This window comes from Falco peregrinus, chromosome 1, assembly GCF_023634155.1.
Source record: "Falco peregrinus isolate bFalPer1 chromosome 1, bFalPer1.pri, whole genome shotgun sequence".
NCBI lineage: Eukaryota > Metazoa > Chordata > Aves > Falconiformes > Falconidae > Falco > Falco peregrinus.
Window position 1 is genome coordinate 34,598,555 of NC_073721.1, and position 20,231 is coordinate 34,618,785.

The following is a 20,231-nucleotide window of genomic DNA, read 5'->3' on the forward strand; positions in this document are numbered from 1 at the left end:
TATGTCCTGCTCCTTCTTGAAGTGCAGTTAAGCTTTTTTGCTTTTGAATCAACACCCCTTTATGCTGTAGACTTGCTGCCTGTGTGTGTTCAGCCCATCTGCCGATGACAGTGACGTGAAGGAATTGTGGCTATCCCCAAGCACCTGGCCAGCACAGCTGGGCCTGAGGCACCAGGCTGTACTCTGCCTTGGACATCATCAGTGGGAGAGCTTATTAAGTTTGGCCTTGTAATTGAATAAGTCACACTGTGCAAGTCCCTTAAGGGGTGTCTGACAAGATGAGCAAGCAGAAAATAATCCATGGTGACTTCTGGAAATGGTGAAGAATAGAGAAAAGAGGTGCTGAGACCCAGCAGTGGTGGGTCTTTTTGGGGTAGATCTCTGCTTCTAGGGCTTGTACAGCACTGGGAAGCTGGAGGAGTTGACATGGTGCATTTTTTGAAAGAAGGCTGATGGATGGCCTATTAAATAATGAGGTTATATTCTTAACCCATGATATGTGTTTTCCCTCTCCTGAGATTTATAATCTGCCTCCCCCTCCCTTGTCCCATCCTCTCCATGGTTTTGGTGTTTTGTTTCTGTGTGGGTTTTATTCTTCTTCTAGATTTGCTATGATTAGCAAAATCAATGTAATACTCTTTGCAATTTGCTTTATTTTCTTATTCCTGAACGTAACGCGGTGGTATGAAATTGTTGGTGTTATGCACAGATTTTGTTTCCACAAACATGTGAAGTTGTCTTAATTTTTGTTTCAGTTCCTTGCATAAGTTTTACTTTATATCTTTTTACCCATGTTACCTAAGATTTGTTATTTTTTTTGCCTTTCTTTTCTGAACTCATTTTTCTTTCCCCATTTTTGTTTCCTCCATCCAGTATCTGCAGATGAAATGGCCACTGCTTGATGTTCAGGCAGGGAGCCTTCAGAGTAGACAAGCCCTCAAGGATGCTAGGTCTCCATCTCCAGCACACATTGTTGTAAGTAAACGCAGAAAGATGTTCTTCCTTTATTTGAAAAAAAAAAAAAGCAAAAAAAAAAGCAAAAAAAAAGCAAGCGCATTTGACATTAATGCCATTGGTTATCATCAGTTTTCTTTTACACAAGCTAAAAGAGAAATACTTCAAAACAAACAAAATCCCTAACAAGCCCATGGTAAAAGGAGGGAATGCAGTTGCGATGGCTGGGCTGTTTACGGAATTATCATGCATGTGCCTCATAGGAGAACAGAGAGTTGAAAATGCTTTACATTTACACACTGCAGGATTGCTTAGTGACAGCAAAGTCCAATCAGGCTGGTTTACACATCTGACAATGTTGAACTGAAGAGGCGTGGTGGAAAGCATTAAAAAAGTAAAAATGAAGCCTGTCCTATGGGATTTACTAAAAAAAAATTTTCTTACTACAAAATCTTGAATGAAAGTTTGTGAGCATTTTTCCTGGGTGAAGGCTCAACAGAGCACATGTCCCTGTATGTTGTGATGACTTCTTATTTAGTATAAAATGTGTTATAACATGTTTACTGCTTACCTAAAAAATATAAAACTCTCTTTATAATGAGTAGCATTGCTAAAAATAGCTTTATTTATTAACTTCTCACTTGAAATGTTCAGTTCCCGGTTAAATTTTCTTGCTTCTGTTGTAAAAACAATACTGAGTTTGAAATGTTCAATACAAATTTCTGTGAGAGGGGTTTGGGGTTTTAGTTTACTTTCTAAAATAGCATCCATGGAGGTCTAAACAGTGTCGGTGCCATCTATTGTTAAGGAGCATCTTAGCTCCGAGAGGTCATCTGGGAAATTTATCTCTGGAGAAGATGGCACGTATGCTGAAATACTTGATCACCAAGTTTTACATGACTTTTATAGCCATTGGATGATAGCGTGGTTCCCAGGAAAATAAACCTTGCATGTTCTTTATTTTTTGCTATACACAGTCTTAAGCTGATGTAGCTGGTAGATCATCCAAGGTACACATTTGTTGTGTTATAAGTCTCAAATCGTACTAAACATTTTTGAGAAGCTTCTTTTTCCATTGTTGTCTCTCACTTCAGAAGTGTCAGCCCTTTGCTATGAGTGCCTTAGTTCTTTATTTAGAAAGAAAAAAGGTTTTCTGTCTTTTAGAGCCCACAGTTTCTAAACTAACCCTCAATGTGGCAGACAGCGGTGGGAGCAAGACTGGTATTTTCCTAGTTGATATCTAGCGCTGGTTGCTTCACTTTTTCAGAATGACATGGCTTTCCTTCCCGTCCGTTTGGGCCATCACTGGAAGAGGAGATCAGAGAAAAGATGTTTGGCTGGTTATTTAGAAATCTACAGCCATCAAAACCTCCTATCATCTTATTCTTAATAAGGAATTACTTTGTTTATTTCTTATTTTGAGGGATTGTTTTGTTGTTTTTTTTTACTGCTGTGCTAGAGGACCAGCACAGGGGATGGGAGTGTTCCCAGGGCTCTGGGGCCAGTGTGGTGGAGTGGTGTCAGGCTTGTAGGAGCTGATGGCAAGGGAGCAGGAGGTGTCTCCTGGCTGGCTGCAGCCCTGGGAGGGCAGGCTGAGTTTGGTGGGTAGCTTTGCTAGAGATCACTTGCTCTTCCCAGTGATGAGCATCCGCTGTCCCCGAAGCCTCCCACCGTGCAGGAGAGCAGGCATGTGTCTTTAAAAGCCAAAGCAGCTTATAACGCTGGGGGGCTGGTTGGGGTCCTGACTCCCCTGGCCCTCTCCAGCCTTTCCACCTGGGTGTGGGTGAGGTGAAGATGAGTGGACAACTCAAATACACACTAAAAAAATGGGTTAAAAATTCACGAATCACAATAATTTTTGGAAAATGAGAGAAACCTGTTTCCAGGGAGCCTGAGGTTGATCTGCCTTGTATTTTGACCATTTATGGGGTTCTTATGGGTCTCTTTAAAAGCTGTTTCACTCTGCTATTCAATAAAAAGCATATTTACCATAGCAACCACTTAGGCTGTGAGGAACATATACTACCTCCGAGATGGAGGCCACCTTCCAAAAGAGCCACAGCTGGCATTTGTAATGTGATCTTTTGTGCTACTTACAATGTTGGAGGGAGAGGAGGCGGAGGAGGGAGTGTGGGGGGAGCAGCGGTGGGGTTTTTTTGGGGTGTGTGTGTGAGTTTCTGCAAGGTTTAATGTTTATTTCTAGCAGCAAACTGTTTTGCCTTGTTCTGTTAAAAAAACCTAAATAATGGGCAACTTTTCCCACCCTTCTTGCTGGCATCTGCCCCAGGCCACATTAATTCTGTGGAGTAAAAACAGTCTTATTTTTTGGTAAATAAAGGTAGAGCCAGGTAATGGCATTCAGCAGAGATGAAGTGGCTGCAGATGCCAGTTGGCCTGTGATATGTCAGGCTTCTCTGGTGTCCCCATTTGTTTCTGCTGTGCCTGCCCACAGCACCTGGGACCTGGCTGCTCTTGCACAAAGCTTTACACCCATTTCTGCATACGTGAAAATGGAATCACGCTTTTTATGGAATAATGAGGGGTATTTTGTGGGCGTGCTGATGTTCCTGTAAGAATGTAATGTGTAATGTATAGGGATAGAAACTGATTCTACACCTGATGCTGTGTCTTGTCTACTCGCCAAGTATATTTAAGCCAGTTTTTCATCTTGAAATCAGTTGTGCTGCTCTGAAGATCTGTAGAAAAATGCTAACACCTGCAAATCATTTCTTATCTTTCCCCTACCTCTGAAATCAGGATTTGAGGCTAATCTTTATAGCTGGATTACAAAGAGAGGAGAGTGTATGGGGTTTTTCCCCCCATATTTTTTTTTATTTTATTCTCCCCCCTTCCTTTTTCCTTTCTTTTTTCTTTTTTAATGTTCTCGTTTCTTAGTGCTTGGCTGTGACTTCCATGAGCTCTGTGTTAGGGCTGCAGCCTTTACACCCAGCTCCAATGAAACTCCCCTTGGCTTCAGCAGGGGTTTTTAGTTTAATGACTCAAGGCTGCAGAACATGGCTGTCTATAAGGTCTTAAGTAAAGTCTGTACTGTTTGTCAGCCACCCTCATTTCAGATTTGTTTAAGAACGTTAAGGTAAGGCTACAAAAATTGAAGTAAAAGACTAGCATGAATAATTGGGCTGGATTGCCCCCAGTGCTGAGGACTGGGTTAATACTGCTTTTCATGGTGCTTGAGAGAGTCTCCAAGGCCCATAATGAGAAACAGAATATTAAACTGAAATTATGTTCAGCGTGTCTCTAGGAAGGTACAGCATGAGACTCCATTTAAGACCAATGCGTTTATTTGCATTTAGGTGCTTCGCTAGTCTTGTAAGACTCTTGCATCTTGCTCTGGCACAGTCATGCTGCTTATCTGTGTCCAAAGGTGAAAGAAAACGGGGGGAAAAATTGTTTTAATAGTATGCTATTAAGCTTGCTAGGTCAAAATTTTGAATTCAGCCTGTGGATATAGTAGTATTTTGAGGCTGGGATTTTTTTAAGGGTTTTTATGGTTATTTTCCTTCTTTTTTTCTTACCTTTGATTTCATTGAAGGTATTAAGACTTCATAAAACAGTTTTAGCAGAAAGTTTTTGGGTGTAAAGCAGATGCTAGCTGGGTGCCTTACGTGTTCCTCTAAGTGGGTAGGGTGCTTGTTGTCTTGAAATCCCATGTTCAATGTGCACCTGATCTGCTCCATCTGTGTGCCGCCAGTTTGGTGATAAGGAATGAGATCTGGGTGCCCTAGGAGTGGGATTCTAGCATGAAAATTTTCTGTTGCGGTGTGGACAGGCAAATGAAAGTGAGCACGGTATGTCTGCACAAGGAACTCCAAAATCTGCTGCCTGCAGAAAGCAAGCTCCTTTAAAACCTTTTTCATCTATTCATGCATTCCTACAACCTTAATGAGAAAAACAGTGCTGTTCTTCCCTGTTCTCTGCAGAGTACACACTGTGACTCAGTGATACCTGGTTTGGGGCAGAAACATGGGTGAAAGACTGATCCCAGGATCCTGCCTCCTGCTGTTTTGGCTAGGCAAAAACTTGCTTTTAGCTTCCTTTGTACCAGGCAAAAACATTCAGAACCCAAAATGGTGGTGGTTTGGTACAGTATATTTCTTATAAAATACTTAAAGGTTTAAAAAATGTCTGCATTTTCTTCTGCAGGGAGGCCTTTTGAAGTAAATGTAAACGTTACCTTGGGGGGAGAACTTGCAGCGCTATTTGGCCTGGGTTTTCTAGTATGTAATGAACACAGCCATAAAGTAGACTGAATCCCCAAGAACAAAGAATCTTACTGTGCAGTAGTGTATCTAATTTTTTCTTTTTTTTTCTTTTTTTTTTTTTTAAGTAGGTAAAAATGTGTTTTCAAAACATAATATGACAAGCAAAACTGAAGGCAAAGCCACCTGAAATGTACTGCCTGTTCTCAGCCTCTTTGATGTGCATGGACAGTGGGTGTCTGGGACTGCTGGGTGGTTTGGAGGGATCAGGAATTTTTTCCCAGAGCAGTTAGAGTTGAAGCTGTGTGTCTGCCCAGCCTGGTCCCTAATTTCTTTCTCTTGTGTGGTTTGCAGTTACACACTTTGAAAGAAAAGACAAATACCTACAAGTAATCATTAGGTTTATCTTAGCTAGATTTAAAAATTCTCCTAGTGTCCCTTCAGACAGGCCAGAAGCGGAGTGCATCCCAGGCGTATGCATGGTCCTAGGTGTATGTAGCCATCTGGAAGCACAGTCTTGCAACTTCCACTGCAGTGTCCCAAAAGGGCTTTTAAAGCTCTGCGTTTGCCTTTAATATTTAGCTGTAGAGAGGTTATTCTTCCTCTGCAGTAACCTCTTGAGGTGTTCTTGGATGCCCATGATGGGACACCCTCTTCCCTGGAGATCTACAAAGCAATCCTCGGCGTATGCAGACTGTGTTGAGAGTTGCAGGAACATGGTGGTGGTATGGCAGGAAGGAGCTGGGCATCATTTGTGTCAGTGTCCCATATTGAGAGGAGCACGTGCATGAGGAGGAGAGGGCTGTGTGTCCGAGCTGTACTGGCATCCTAGGAGTCCCTGATGGCAGGTAGGTCACGCCTTGGTGCACTGACCCAACAACAGATCCCTGAAACTCACACTGCAGAAATATCCATGAAGACTTAATTGGAAAGCTCCTGTAGTGACTCTCTCCTTTTTAAATGCTCTATACTTTATTTGGCCAATTGCTCTGGCAGTGAAAAGTAAAGAAAATGTTTCATTAATACATGCCCAAAAGTGTGCAAATGTCTTGTCCTGAATTTTCAGAGCCGCATGGAATTAAGCCACAGAAGAAGTTAAAGGTGCTGAGAATTTTGTGGCTAAATCTCTTACCACTAATTCCGTTTGGTTTTTTTTGTTGGGAAGGATTGTATTTTTTTAAAAAAAAATCTACATTCAAACCTGAATACTTATAGAATTCACGTACCGGCAGCCCAATAAAATTGTTTTGGATGGATTCCTGTAAAGCACACACATTATATTCAGTACCCACTAAATATGAATGGGAAACCTAGTGTTTGGTTTGTGTAAAGCACAGAAGAAATGTGGATTCCGTAAAAGTAATTCACTTGATAATTTGATATGTTTTGCAAAATAATTCAGACTTTAGGGTACTGCTTCATGCTGTTGTGTTTACTCTGTGGCACAATGTCCGTCCTCTACAGACCTTATTTAGGTACTGGAGGTAAGCCCTCTGCTTTAATGTCGGGACTGGGGAAATGTGCAGGCTTGTACCTCTTGCTGTGAAGTGAGCAGGAATTTAATGCTTCTGCAAACATCAGTCAGCACAAAAGCACCTTCAGAAGACACCTTGGGGCTGGATTGGCAGCTGGGATGAATTGTCACGCTTGGTTTTAGTCAGGAGATCTGCGACTAGCTTCAAGAACTCTGAAGGATTTGGATGTTGGGGTATTTCAGCTGTGAATAAATGCTGTAAAATGTATAGTACTGCCAAACCCAATTGTTCCAGGATCATGAGTCAGGCATCAAAAGATCATGAGGATTGGTGGGGGTTTTTTTTGTGTTGTTTTTGTTTGTTTTCTGTTTCTTAAATAATACATTTTGTATTCTCTTTATTTGTTCTCTGGTTCCTGAGCCTGCAGGGTATACTCCGCTCATTCTCAAACTTTTCTCTACAGCAGTTCAGGAGCTTGCTGTGTGCTGTAAGTGGAGGCTGAGGTTCTTCCCTAAAGAAAAATAGCAAGTATTGCTAGACTGGCTATAAAATCGTAGGAGCTGGCAACCCTAAGCGTTGCTCCAGGAGAAGGCAGCTGAGTCGGAGTGTTACGATATGCTCGGCACAATCTACTGAGCATCCATTTCTTGTGAATCACTGGGCTGGACTTCAGGAGAACCTGGTTCTTGGCACCGGGAAAGGCTCTGGCTTGTGGGTGCTGGGGTGGCTAACCTTGAGGTGGCTGCAGTGCTCCCCACTCCCAGGGAGGGCCAGGCTTCTCTGGCATTACTGAGGACAGCTCAGCAGGTCTCCTGAAGCAGCAGGTTTATAGCCCAGGATAGTGTGGTGAACCAGCATCATCTTTGATTTCCAGGAGTGGCTGTGCTGCAGCTCCCATTCCTGAGCTGGAGCCTCGAGATTTAGTATTTTGGTTTGTCTTGGCACACCAAAATATATCTGCTTATCTCTCTCTGACATACCTACACAATGAAACTCTCTGGGTGAGGGGAAAGCAAGACAAAAATTTGCTTATCAGAGATCCTTAAGACATAATTATGCTGCCTTCATCGTTGTTGGAAGTGCACCTACTGCAGGCGTCCCTCTTGTATCCTTTGTTTATGAAATACCCGCTACGTCCCAAATGTGATGCAAATATAAATCCATAAATTCTGGCCCTTTCTGACTGGTTAGTTTGGGATAACAGTAAAACTGCAGAGAGCGGTATTTTGAAGTAGAAACCTGTGTGGGGAAGATGGTGCAAGAGGGGAGTATTTTAGCACGGGGGAGCCCATGCTGTGTTTTGGATTCAGTCATATAGCAGTTTGTTATGCTGGAGCATGCATGTTAAGTTAATGTCTAGGGGCTTGTGCGGGCCTAAAATTAAGTATCAGCGAGCTATCAGCTCTCCCACAGAAGAGTGGTTGTGTTGATCAGGAATGGAGACAGTGCAGGCAGTCCGTCCCCAAAGCCTGGGTATGCATGAAGACTGCAGCAGCAGCCGTGTGTAGTGGGCTTGGCCTTGGCAGTAGGCAGAGAGCCGTGGCAGTGCTGGGTGTTGCTGGAGAGCCAGATGGGTGAGCCTGTCAGATCAAAGATGATGTGTACTGAGGGTGGCAGACTTGGCAGGGCTGCTCGCCACAGGTTCTTCTCCCCGCGCACCCTGTCTGCAGCTGAAGTTTGTGGCTGGATCCAATCGCGAGCTTAGAGAAGTAGGTATTGAATAATGCAGCCTGGTTTGGAGCCAGAGACCGTGCCGACTGGAGCAGGAGCAGCCGTTGTGCATAGAGCAGAAGATTTAATGGGTAGGATATGGCCCCGGCACTATTTTTTCCCACATTTCTAGAACCACAGTCTTCCCTTTCCAGTACGGCTTTGGGCTTGTTGACGCAGAGCAGAAAAGCCCAAATATGCAGTCGAAGTGGCTGTCTCAGAATAACTATTCCTCATTATCTCTCCATGCGGCCACTCTTACTCAGCAGTAAGAGGTCCTTTGTGTGGTTTAGGTTAATCCGCTTTGGAAACGGATTAAGCTAAATCTCACAAAGAAACTCTTAGGGCTGAATAACAGTGTCCACACGAAGAGATAATTCGAAATAGTTGTTCTGCATTTTTTAATTTACACTTGAGCCCTTGCACAAAAACTTCCCTGTGCAGATGAGCCCACTTGAATAGGAAACTGCTATTTTCTGTCTAAACAAGGTCTGTGTAGTGTGTCCAGGTGCTGTAGTAAAGAAAACAGCACGCATTTATCATTAAAAAGAAAGGAAGAAAGCTGGCATTACTGGGCTCAGGAACATTTGTTTGCCAAGTTGCTCAAGATCAGGATTATTGCTTTTCTCACCAGTTCCTGTGGCTTGGGATTAGATTATTCATGGGATACTTCACTTTCTAGACTATGTAGACATCTCTATTCTTTCCTATGGAAGAAACTGGAGCTGCCTATAAGACACGGCTTAAAGAGAAGGAAGGGTGCGTTCTCCTCTGTCCTATGCAGACCTATTTGGCAAGGGGCAGACCCATTTTGAAAAGCTTTTGGAGAGTTAGTGATGTTGCAAGTAACACGGAGTCATGCCTTTGTAAAATAATCTCTCAGCCCTCATCTCTTCCCAAGCAGTGTTCTGTGCCTAATTTCACAGAATGAAGCTAGAAATTTTTGTTAAACAGACTTTGGTTCTGAATATGCTTGTGGTCTGGTAGCAGGGAGCTGATTACAGGGACCTTGTCTTAAAGCTTTGCTTGTACCCAACAGACACTGCTCAGCAAAATCATTCAGCACTTTCCCGATATGGGGAAGCATTGCTCGCTCCTCTGTTTTACCAGTGCAGCCAGGAAGTTACTTAAAACTTTCCCAAGTTGATTTTGAGAAATGGATGATTTCCCCATTTGTATTTTAGAGGCATGCAAAAAAGCCCTGCAGCTCCACAGGAAAACAAAACAAAACAAACAAAAAACCTCCCAAAACCTGAAGTGGTTTTTGAAATCTAAACCTAAAATCCTAACATACATCAGACCCTACAGGAAAGTTACTTTTGGTGCTATTTAGGTGCTGTCAGGACCCTGCGTATCCATGAATCATCATGTCAGATGTACATTACAGCTCATCTCTCAGGATTAGGAAGTTTTGGGGAACCAAACCAGTCCTTCCCCTACCCCAGCAAGCAGTAGGTCTGCAGCCAGGCTCACCTGTGTAGGAATGATATATACATGTGTAACGAGAGACAGGCTGTTAGTGGGTCCTGGACATGCATGGTTTGAACCCGTATGTGTGTGTATACAAGAAGGGTGCTTTCTGACTAACTTTCCTGATGGAATTAAGAAGTAACCAAATCCTTGGATTTAGTTTTTTTTTGGGGGGGTGTTTTTTTTGTTTTGCGTGTGTGTGATTTTTTTGTTGTTGTTGTTTGGTTTTATTTGTTTTGTTGGTTTGTTTTTGTGGGGGTTTTTTTGTTTGTTTTTTTTGTTTTTGCAACCTTACCCCTCAACCTTCCTCTTGGTGCAAGTTAAGGAAGGACCTGGTGATGTCCCTGGGCCTTGTGGTGCTGGCCTGCAGAAAGAGGTGGATCTGTGCTAGTTTCCTAGGAGAGGCGAGCAGTTCTCCAATATGCATTTTTTTCCTGTTGGCAGGACTCAAAGACTTCTCAGCTACTATTACTGTGGAAACTAGCTTCCCCTTCCTTTTTACTTTTTAGGCCTTGATTCAAGAAATCATTAAACGTGAGCTAATGTCCATCCGTGTTCAGGACAACGCTTAAGTGCATGCTCGAAATATTGTCTTGTATAGTGACACTTTTCTGAGTGGGGGTTCTGGAAATGAGCATTTATATGAAATAAAGCCCCTTCCTGAGAGATGGTTGTGGCTTCTGCCTGTCCCCCAGCTAGCAAGTACTGAGAAGGGAAAGAGAAGGAGAGAAGGAATAGCATGTCCCAAGCTCTTCTCCCCTGGAGCTTGTACTTGTGCTGACGCATTTCTTCTCAAAGCTGTAGGAGGAGACACCCTGAAGGAGGGTTTTGGTCTCTTGGTGCTTATCTGCCCACTGGGAAATGCACAGAATCTCTCCATGGTCTCCTCCCCTGGCTGGAAGGGTAGTGTCTGGGAGAGGAAAGACAACCCCCCAAAATTTTGCCCTCTTGTAATGCTTGCAGAGGTCTCCAATGTCAATATTGTGTGTGACAGGGATGTGACTGCCCTGTAATAAGGAAACAGTATTTTGTGGAGGAAAGCAGAGTGAAGGGACTTGAAAGCCTCCAGACTTTCTTAGTGTGCATTTACAGCTGTGAACGCTTCTCCTGCCAAGCAACTGCACGTAAGCAGCAGTATCATTAGAAAACCCCAAATGGCTGGAGTGCACAAAGCTTTCCCTGGCAGCAGAACTTGTGTCGCTGCATGTTGGGCATGTCTACATGGTTAATTAATATGAAGCAAGCAAAGGTTTGAATTGCTAAAGCCATAGCTGCTACACGTTGACTCCCCATCTCGATGTTTTTCAGACATGCTGAGCTCTTTGGAGGGAAGTTGTTTACTGGACATGAAGTAACCTGCTCCTCATTAAAGGGCTCCGATGGCCAGGACAGGTTACCTTGGGATAAGCTCTGGTGTGAATCTGAGACAGGCCGGTTGCTCCACAATTGCTGCCCGAGGGGTAAATGTGAGGTAGCAGATGCCATTTGGACTGAAGGTGAAATTTGCTCGCGCCTGTGTCCAGAGCTGAGTGTGTGGCCAAGCAGTTACAGAGGTGCTATAAGACCTCGGTGAAGCTCGCCCTGCAGTAACTTGTTCTCCTTGTCATGCCCGGAGCACATCCAGGGAGTGTCCGCTCACAGTGTAGATGGACTGTTATGCTCTGTTCCCGTGTATGCAATCCTTTGGCCACCTCAGATCGCTGCTCTGAGGAATCTGTGGGATGAGTAAATGGTGAGAAAATGTGAGGGAGCAGCCCCAGCACGGATGGGAGAGGAGAATGGCCAAAGAGCTGGCGCCCTGTTAGCAGCTGAGTTGGCCAAAAAGCTTCTTGCCTGGGCGCTGAGCCGGGCTCGTGACTCTTGCATTAAAGCATCATCCTGCTACTGTTCGCTGGTGATCGGGATCAGATGCCTTAGCCTGGGGATGGAAAATTAGGGATCCTTCTGTTCCCAAGTGCTATCCAAGCCTGATGGTGTCCTCTCCCTGTGGATACCGTGTTTCACTGCTGTGGTTGTGAAATGAGCAGGTCAAAGCCTTGGTGCAAGTTAAATATTGCTATATTGTTACCTGTATTTAAGAGGATCTAAGAGGCAAGCTCCTCTCAGAGAAGCGGGTTGTTGTCCCTGCCTCACATTGCTGGGATCCAAGGGGGGTGGGCTGTGCAGTACAAGGCACGGCAGTGGTCTGGTTGCTGTATGCATGTGGTGTGACGGGCACCGTATGCTCACATCCCTTTCCCGGAAACGTAACGTGTTCTGCATATCAGATCATGGCAAAGCTGGGAGCAACGTACAGCTCCCCTGACTCCAAATTCACAGTCCGAACTGGTAGGCTGTCTTTGACATGCATGTTTAATGTGTAGTTGTCTTTGCATATTTTGCTGGAGGGGACTAAAGGCAAAAAAAAGTACAGTTGCTCACCTGTCCTTCAGCACAGGTGAGCTTTGCACTTTTTCCTTTGGACATCTGTGAGATGTTTAAAAGAGCAACATGGGTTCCTGACATCAAACAGTTAATAGCAGTGAGTGTGGTACAATAGCTCATTAGGACCTAAACGTGGGCTGCAAACTCAGAAATCTTGATGATTTTGGTCTATAAGGACACTGAACTTTCAACCCTAGTTCAGCAATAATAAATGCCTGTTAAGTAAGGCTTCCTTTTATGAAGAGAGGGTGGATGGATGCATTTCAATGGGCATTACAAGTATTACTACTCGTTTTAGCGTCTGCTGGTCGAATGCATCCGGGCATGGGAAGGCATTTCAAGATCTGCACAAAAAGCACTTTGAAGTATAACCTTTGTGAGTGTCTTAGCTAAACCTGACGGCAGTTGGAAGCAGCACTTTATTTATTTATTTGTTAGTTTCTTTTAAAGTTTTTTTTAAGAAAAGCAAAACCAAACAGACACAAAAATATAAACCTGTGAGCAATTAAATGAAAATGCAGTTTTGAAACTTTGACCCAAAGTGAAAGGTGGTGGTGTATGTTTGGCTTTCGCATGGATGTTTTCATAACCAGATATATAGGTGCTGATTTCTGAAAGCAGGGGAAGATGAAGCTGGGCTCCGGGGTGGAGTTTAGGCAGTTGCTCAGGCTGATAGCCCTGCCACCCTGGAGAAGAGAGGCTCAGGAACCTAGCTGTCCTCCAGCCCATGCTGCCTGTGCCCATAGGAACTGCAGCGAGGAACTGAAAAATTTTTAACAGCTTTTTTGTCTACCTATAAAAGGATCCTGCAGACATTACAAGGACTAAGATTTGAAACAAGTCATGAGTGCCTGCAAGTTACTGCTGTATAAACTGCAATCTTCCTTGCCTTGAGTTTGCAGGTCTTGATGCAGGCGGGCTTCTGCTGGGGTCCTACGTGAGACTTGAAGTAGCGTGTCTGTGTGTGTGTTTTACCTTGCCTCTCAGAGAGCACGAGAGAGACCTCCGTGAAGAGAGTGACAGGGTTTGATATAAACCAGCAGGACTGCATTGCTGCCATTATTCGACAGTAAACCCTTTCACAATGCCATATGCTGTGCATTCCAGCGCAGCGGCGGAGGGTGTGATATAGTTAAAGCACACTCGGCAAACAGGAAACGCTGGTGACCGCTGTGTGTGCTTTTCATGGAGATAAAGTATTGAGAGCGTAACAAAAAAAAAAAAAAGGGGCTGGGAATGGGGGGGGGGAAGAGGATGGGGGGGTGAAGGAGAAGGATATATTTTGGGCCTGACGCTCGGGTCTTTATGAAAACACAGGCAGGAAATGCAGCCGCGGAGCAGCCGAGACAACGCTGCTTTGCTCCAAGATGTTTGTTTTACTCCATTATGTGTATTTTCTAGTTTGCTGCTGGGTATCGGGAGTGGGTGGGGTTTTCTTTCTTTCTTTCTTTCTTTTTTTTTTTTTTTTTTTTTTTTTTTAATTTTCTTTTTGAAGTTCCTACCACTCTGGCTTAGTATACAACTCCCTTCCCCTCTACCCTACCCGAGTAATTATCAAAGGCTATTTCTGGGGACTAGAGTACAGTAATATATATTTCATACCTCAGCAAAATGCAAACATTTGTATTTAACCTAAGCGTAGTTATTTTCCTGGCAGTGGCCCTGCAAAAGGCATTGCAAAGCTTCCTCGGAGCTAGGAAGTCGCTACTGCAGGGCAGCAAGGAAGGCAGGGGGATGGGACCAACAGGTCCTCAGATGGGGAGAGCTCTGAATCATAAACACACCATAGCTTTAATAAAATAAATGAAGTGGAGCCTTTTCAGTCAAGGGCAGACTGTATTGGGGCAAGCCGGGCTTTTAACGTTGGGAGTGAAAATTGACAGGCTGAGAACTGGGACATAAACAAAAATGTCAGTCCCTGGGAGTCTTGTTCACTGGACAATGTCTCAATTGTTTCCGTGATTTTTCGCAGGCAGCAGGGGATAGTGGGAGATTTAACTCTTTACCGACCATGCAGGCACTGGAGGTGCTCGCAGAATGAAGAAGTGGTGAAAAAGAGCATTTTTTGTTTGGAAACGATTAAGCACGTCAGTGGGTGATAAGGAAAGGTCACGCTGTTCTCCGCATACTTGTCTGCTGTTCAAGTTGGGGTTTACGCTTCTTTAATTTTGTTTAGGTTTTGCTGCTTGCCTGGAAAATGCGTTGTGCTGTTTTTTTTTTTTCTTCATTTTCTTCCTTTTATCAGGAAAAATGAGATTATGGGGCAGACCAGTAGATGTACAAGAAGTAGGGAAAACGTGTGTGTGGGTTATGTTTTAATTTTTATTAGTATTTCTTCATTAAATGGCTGACAGGAAAGCTTGGATATCTTAAGGCTGTCTAGATTATTTGGAACAGGCTGAAATGTGAGCTAGGGAATGGCCTTTATTTTATTAACTGCTTTACAATTTGGCTTAAGTCTCAAAATAAAAAGCCATCTTCAAAGAAGACAGAGCAGAGAAGTGCTTAGTTGTCTTCATCCTACTTTTGCTTTATTTATTATAAAAACAAACATTGAAACCTGTTGCATACCAGCCTGATGTGGGCAAGGTTCAGAAAGCCGTAACTGGTAATTCTTTACTCATCAGATTTTGAATGTGTGTTTTGTTGTGGGCGGGGGGGGAGGAGTGTGAGACAGCAAACCGAAGTTGCTTCTTCAGGGCGCAGAAGTTGTTGAGGTTTATTTGCAGGAAGATAAACCTCTTTCAATAAAACTTAGGTCTTGCCTCAGTTGGGTGAAGTTGAAACATTTTTCAGGCTGGAAGCCAACTCACTTGGTGTGCAGCAGCCCAATATTAAAGGTCTAGGATGTGCTGAGGTTGCTTTAACTTAATTTATGGAATAATAATGTATCCCATTTTTGTATCCGTGCATCCTCTGGCTGCTTTGTGTTCTGATGCATGTTCACAGCCCGGCACTTTCTCCTGCTTTCAAATTTCTCCTTCCCCTGCCCCGTATCCCTTGCCTGCACACAGCCATCCCTGCCTGCTGCTCGCTGGCGGGCAGGAGGCTGGGAGCCGCTGAGGGCTCTCCGCTGCCTTCCTGCCGGGCAGGAAATTGCCTCTCCATGAATGCCACACACTGCAATGCAGCAAAACTTGTGCTCATGTGTAGGCTTCTCCCCAAATTCCTGGTTGGGAGATACACTGTCCTGGTGATAAGGATGGGGGACGCAAGCTGTTGCTCTCCAGATGCTTCCTTCTGTGTTTCACACTGACGGGAGAGAGGGAAGAGGGTAAAAATAACTGCAGTGTCCTCTTTGAAAAAGGCTGTCTCCAAAGACCAGAGTGGGGAGGGTGAGTTGCTGCCCCTCTCAGAGTCAGGCCAGGACTGGAGATACTGGGCACTGAATGTGCACACCAGATCCTCCGTGGAAAATCTGGCTCCATATGTGTTTTGAATTGATACTGGTTTCAGGGATTTAGAAAACAAAAGTTGTTGACATGTTGGAGCAGTTGGTTCCCTGAGTAAGTATCCTGAGTAGAGCTGGATTTAATAATTTATAATTAATCATTCGTGCAGCAAAATGAATTGCTCTTCCTGTTAGTTAAGGATCACTGAAGAGATCGTGATTTTTCTTGAAACTTGGTTTGTTACTCATGCACTAGTCTCAGCATTTTGCCTTGGAGATCATCCACAAGCAGTTCTTCAGAGCTGGTTGGTGTTGGAGCTCCTCTGAGCAGAGATGGGGAACATGTGATACGTTTCCGTTCCCTGCGTTAAGCAGTGAGTGATACTCTTTAATTAATAAAAGTTTATTTTCCATGAAGATTCTCCAGTAGTTGCATAAAATTCACTGTCTTGGCAAGAGTCCTTACCACTGAATTCATTTGCTGGTGTAGTCACAGAAAGCGGTTTGGTTTGTCAGTTAATGAATTTCTCTTACTTGTTACAGAGCACAGCGTAATGCTAATCTAGCTCAGGTTGCCCTGGTTTTGTGCATTATATAAACACAGAAGGACAGAAATCAGTATTTTGAAATATTTTCTTAGCGTTGTTTGGAAATTTCCACCCCTGTCTAACCATGAATAACAGTCAACTTTGACTTGAATATAAACTCATTACTGACAATAACAGCCTATAAGAGATCTCTGTTTCCATGCTCCTCCCCATCTCCTAGAGAGGTTTAACTGCTTTTCCAGGTGAAACAACGCTATTTTTAGTGCCATTTGCAGAACATGTTCACTAGATGTCTGCTATGCAGCCATACAGCTCATCTGTGTATCTGTTTAGTTGCCACAATAGTTTTCAGGGCCACCTTTTGCAAGTACCAGTTAGCAAATAGTTAATTTTCTAGTTTAGATGAACTAGTAGGTGGGGAAGGATGGGCACACTGAGGAGAAAATGTTTTTGGTAGATGTGTGGTGTCTATAACCCTTCAAGGCATGCTCCAGCTCAACTCTCCAGGATGAACAGCATCTTTAACATTCATTTACTTTATTAAAGTTTTGGTGAAGCGTAAGCAGTGGGGCATCTACTCTGCTTTGTCTCCCACCCTTGCTCTAGGACATGCCTGGCGGAGCTTATGGAGCTTGGGCATCATGTGCTCTCATGTCCCTTCACCTTGCAGGACCTGAATCTGGCTTATGGAGGTCGGGAAACTAGCAAAGCAAGAAATGGGCTAAGTTACACTTTGTAAGAGTTGGATGTTGCTTGCCTGCCTTCTGAAGCGAGCACATGCTGGGTGGTGTTGTAAAGGTTTGGATACTTCTTGTTGCCATGCTTCTGCTGTGAATATTAACGCAGCCTGAGGAGACACGGGTGTGTGGTGGTGTTTCAGGGAAGAGCTCAGAGAAATGCTTCCGTTTTTTTTCTGCTTGGGTGTTTGGAGGCATGATTGAGAACTGCCACAGGTTTGAGATACGGTCATTGAAGTGAGGTGCTCTCCTTCAGATGGGAACAGCTCTCCTATTGACAGCGCAGGCGGAAGGGGTGGATTGGACTCCTGTACAGCTCTGTGCTGCCCTTGCGCTGGGTAAATGCTGTACTAGAAATTATGCTGGTTTCTATGAGGGGAGAGGAGGGGACTTCAAATCTCCTTTTGGCTGCTGGAGTGCCTTCCTGGCGAGTCCTCAGGGTAAACATGTACGTTCAGTTTGGCTGGAGTCTTCCCTGTGGGCCACTTCTCACCAGCATCTGCTGCACCCGCATGTGGAGGTGACGGTGGAAGTTCTAGATAATGGTACTTAGCACTTATGTAGCACTTCATGTTTCCAAAGTGCTGTACAAAACCAAGGCTCCCTATCAGTCCCTGGGGGAAGACAGAGCTCGGTATTATTACCCTCATTTATGGGCAGAAAAGCTGAGATGCAGAGAGGTTAAGTGGTTTGCCCAAGCCCACACAACAAGTCGGTGTCAGCTCTAAGATTAGCGGAGTTTTCCTGGCACTTGTTGTCATTGTGCGATGTGCTGGAGTGCGTTGCCCCCTTGAGATGCTGCTTGTTGAGCACTGGAAACTTCGTCCAAAGCTTTTCAAGATGTGTCGAGGAGATCCTGCTTGGAGACGACACTGGTTGCCTCTGTTTATTTTGACATAGTCTTAGAGGATATTTTACAGACCCTTCCAAGAGGGGAAAAAAGTTGCCTTCAGTGGAGAAAAATTCGGACTGTAAAATACTGTTTAGCTAATGGTGGCATCTCATTGTGCTGGGGAGGCTGTGAACAGCTTTGTAACCTAGCACTGAGAAGCACTAATCTACAAGGTGAAGCAAAGCAGCCCTTCATTATCAGCAACTTTTTACAGCTTTTAGAGAGGGAAGGCGCAGCAAGAGGCTCCAGTCTGTGAGAAACAATGCCTCGTCTACACGCTGGATTGCTCTCAAGGAGCTACTTCATGGTAGCTCTTGCGTGAGGATGCTTTTATTGGAGAATATGAGTGCCTCTGCCTAGTGCAGAGTAATTCGCTTTCAAAGTAGATTAAGCTAAACTGGGAAATGCTGTTAATCTGAAGTTGTGGGTTCTGCATCTGTGTTTGATCTAGAATAGATATTCTCCTTTAAAACAGCATTTGTGCATTCTAGATTGATTTGTCTTTTTCATACGGAGATGAGGCCTCATTTCTCAAACCACAATTTAATTGAGATACCAAAATTACCTGATTATTCAATGGGGATGCCAGGCAAATCTCTCCCTCCGTTAGGTGACACAGTTTTTCAGATGGAACCACTGTTGATACTCTCTTAAGATGAGATGAAAGGGGCAATATCTGAAGGAGGTTATTTTCCTAGATGCCCAGCAGTTAAACTGGCTGTAGCAATTTATAGTGTTGCTCTTCTGAAATAAATGAATGAAACCAGACTGGAGGAACATACAGGGACTGTATGGCTTCCAGAGGAGGCTGTCAGAGTGGTGTCCTTGGGTTCCTAACTCTCTTGGTCTCCCAAAAGGCAAAGCCAGAGGGCTGGCCAGGCGCAGGCTGCGTGGCTGCCGGGTGGGATGGGGTTTCAGGGCTGCGGTTGAACAGGAATGCCTGTGCGTCAGTGGGAAACCACAGGGTGTGGTGTGGAGCCGGTGCTGGCTGAGGAGCTGCGAAGACAATGAGTCTGTGGTAGGCATTAAATGATACTGGAGAGCCCATGCTAATCTCAGTTTCATGTGGCATGACCTGTTTGGATTATAATACAAGGGCCAGGGTTTGTTTTTTCTTTTTATTTTTTATTGCGAGCTCTGCCATTAGCTAGTCTAGTGTCTTGGAGCTAGTCATTTAATATCTTTATTCCACTGAGAAAGCAGGAATAGCCTTCCCGCACGCATGCCGTAAGGTGGAATTGGCACAGTTAGGCCAATTTCTGAACTTTACACTAAACCCTTATGCCCAGCTGAGTCACTGCATTTGTTTTGCAGTTAAGTTTCCATTTCAGTGGCAGGAAGATGCCTCTTCTGAGCTGGGTTTGGTGGCATGTCCTCCGCAAATACCTTATTGCAGTGGTGGGAGGTCCCAGCAGCCCACCTGGGCAAAAGAGCAAACTCCAAGAAAGCGTTTTGTTCCCAAGGCCATCTGAGCAGTGGCTTTGGATAATGCCCCTCTTTGGCTGAATCCAGATTACAAGGGTGAAGACCGATCATGATCGTTCCTTCTTTGCTGAGACTCTCCCTGCCTTCACCGCCCCCGCCTTGCCCTGTGGCTTGTTTGTGTGATATTGTATGAGGCAAAGGCACTGTAGGTTATTGTATTGCATGTTCAGCATTCATAGGCAACAATCAGAAATGCACCTCCGTGCTCTGGACTGTTACACCACGGCGAAGTATGTCATAAGGTGTCCAGAGCTGTCTCCCCTTCCCCCACTGCCCATATGCCAAAATAAATATCTGATATGAAAGTCAAGGTACAGAAACCAGCTGGATTGTACAAAAGGGCCTGTCTCCCTTCTGTTGTTGTTGTTGTTATTTTTTTAATACAATTTTCCTGATGGGTTGAGTGACTGTCTACAGTAGAATAAAAGGATGGAGAAGAGATTTTGGCATTTCTTTGAGCAGTAGTGTGTTCCTTCTTTGAAATCTGGGATTTTTTTCTTTATTTTGTGTTTTTTGTTTATCTGCTCATTTTGGCTTTTTTTTTTTTCTTTCCTCTTCTCCCTGCTTTCACAAATGGAGGAGAGGAGAAATTGTGTGCATGTGTGTGTGGTGCCCTGCCAAGCAGAGAAACTAAGCAGACAGCCTCTATTGCTCTTGCTTTCACATCTCTAACTTAATTATGGGGGAGGCAAGGGGTGTGTTGTGTTTAATGTACTCCATGCTTCCAAAACTCTGCACTCTCACATACTAGGGGCTGACCACTGGCACGGGCTTTCATTAATATTTTTTATTTACCCTGCCCTTCTGAATTACTACTTTAGGTTTGGGGGCTTCTTTGTAACGGAATTCTTTTATTTTTATTTTTATAATTGCTTCTGGATCTACAGAAGCACATGTTGAAAATCATCTCAATGTCACTAGTCTT

At 44.1% G+C, this 20,231-nt stretch overlaps 1 protein-coding gene across 18 annotated transcripts in view; it reads left to right on the forward strand.

The window, feature by feature from the left end:
- The window catches only part of TCF7L2 (transcription factor 7 like 2), a 181,707-nt gene that overhangs the window by 63,679 nt on the left and 97,797 nt on the right, over positions 1–20,231 (forward strand). For all 18 annotated transcript variants that reach the window (XM_055801534.1, XM_055801467.1, XM_055801475.1 and 15 more), the window contains exon 4: positions 874–975. In XM_055801534.1, the coding sequence (XP_055657509.1) occupies positions 874–975 (102 nt within the window). The remainder of the gene's footprint in view (positions 1–873; positions 976–20,231) is intronic.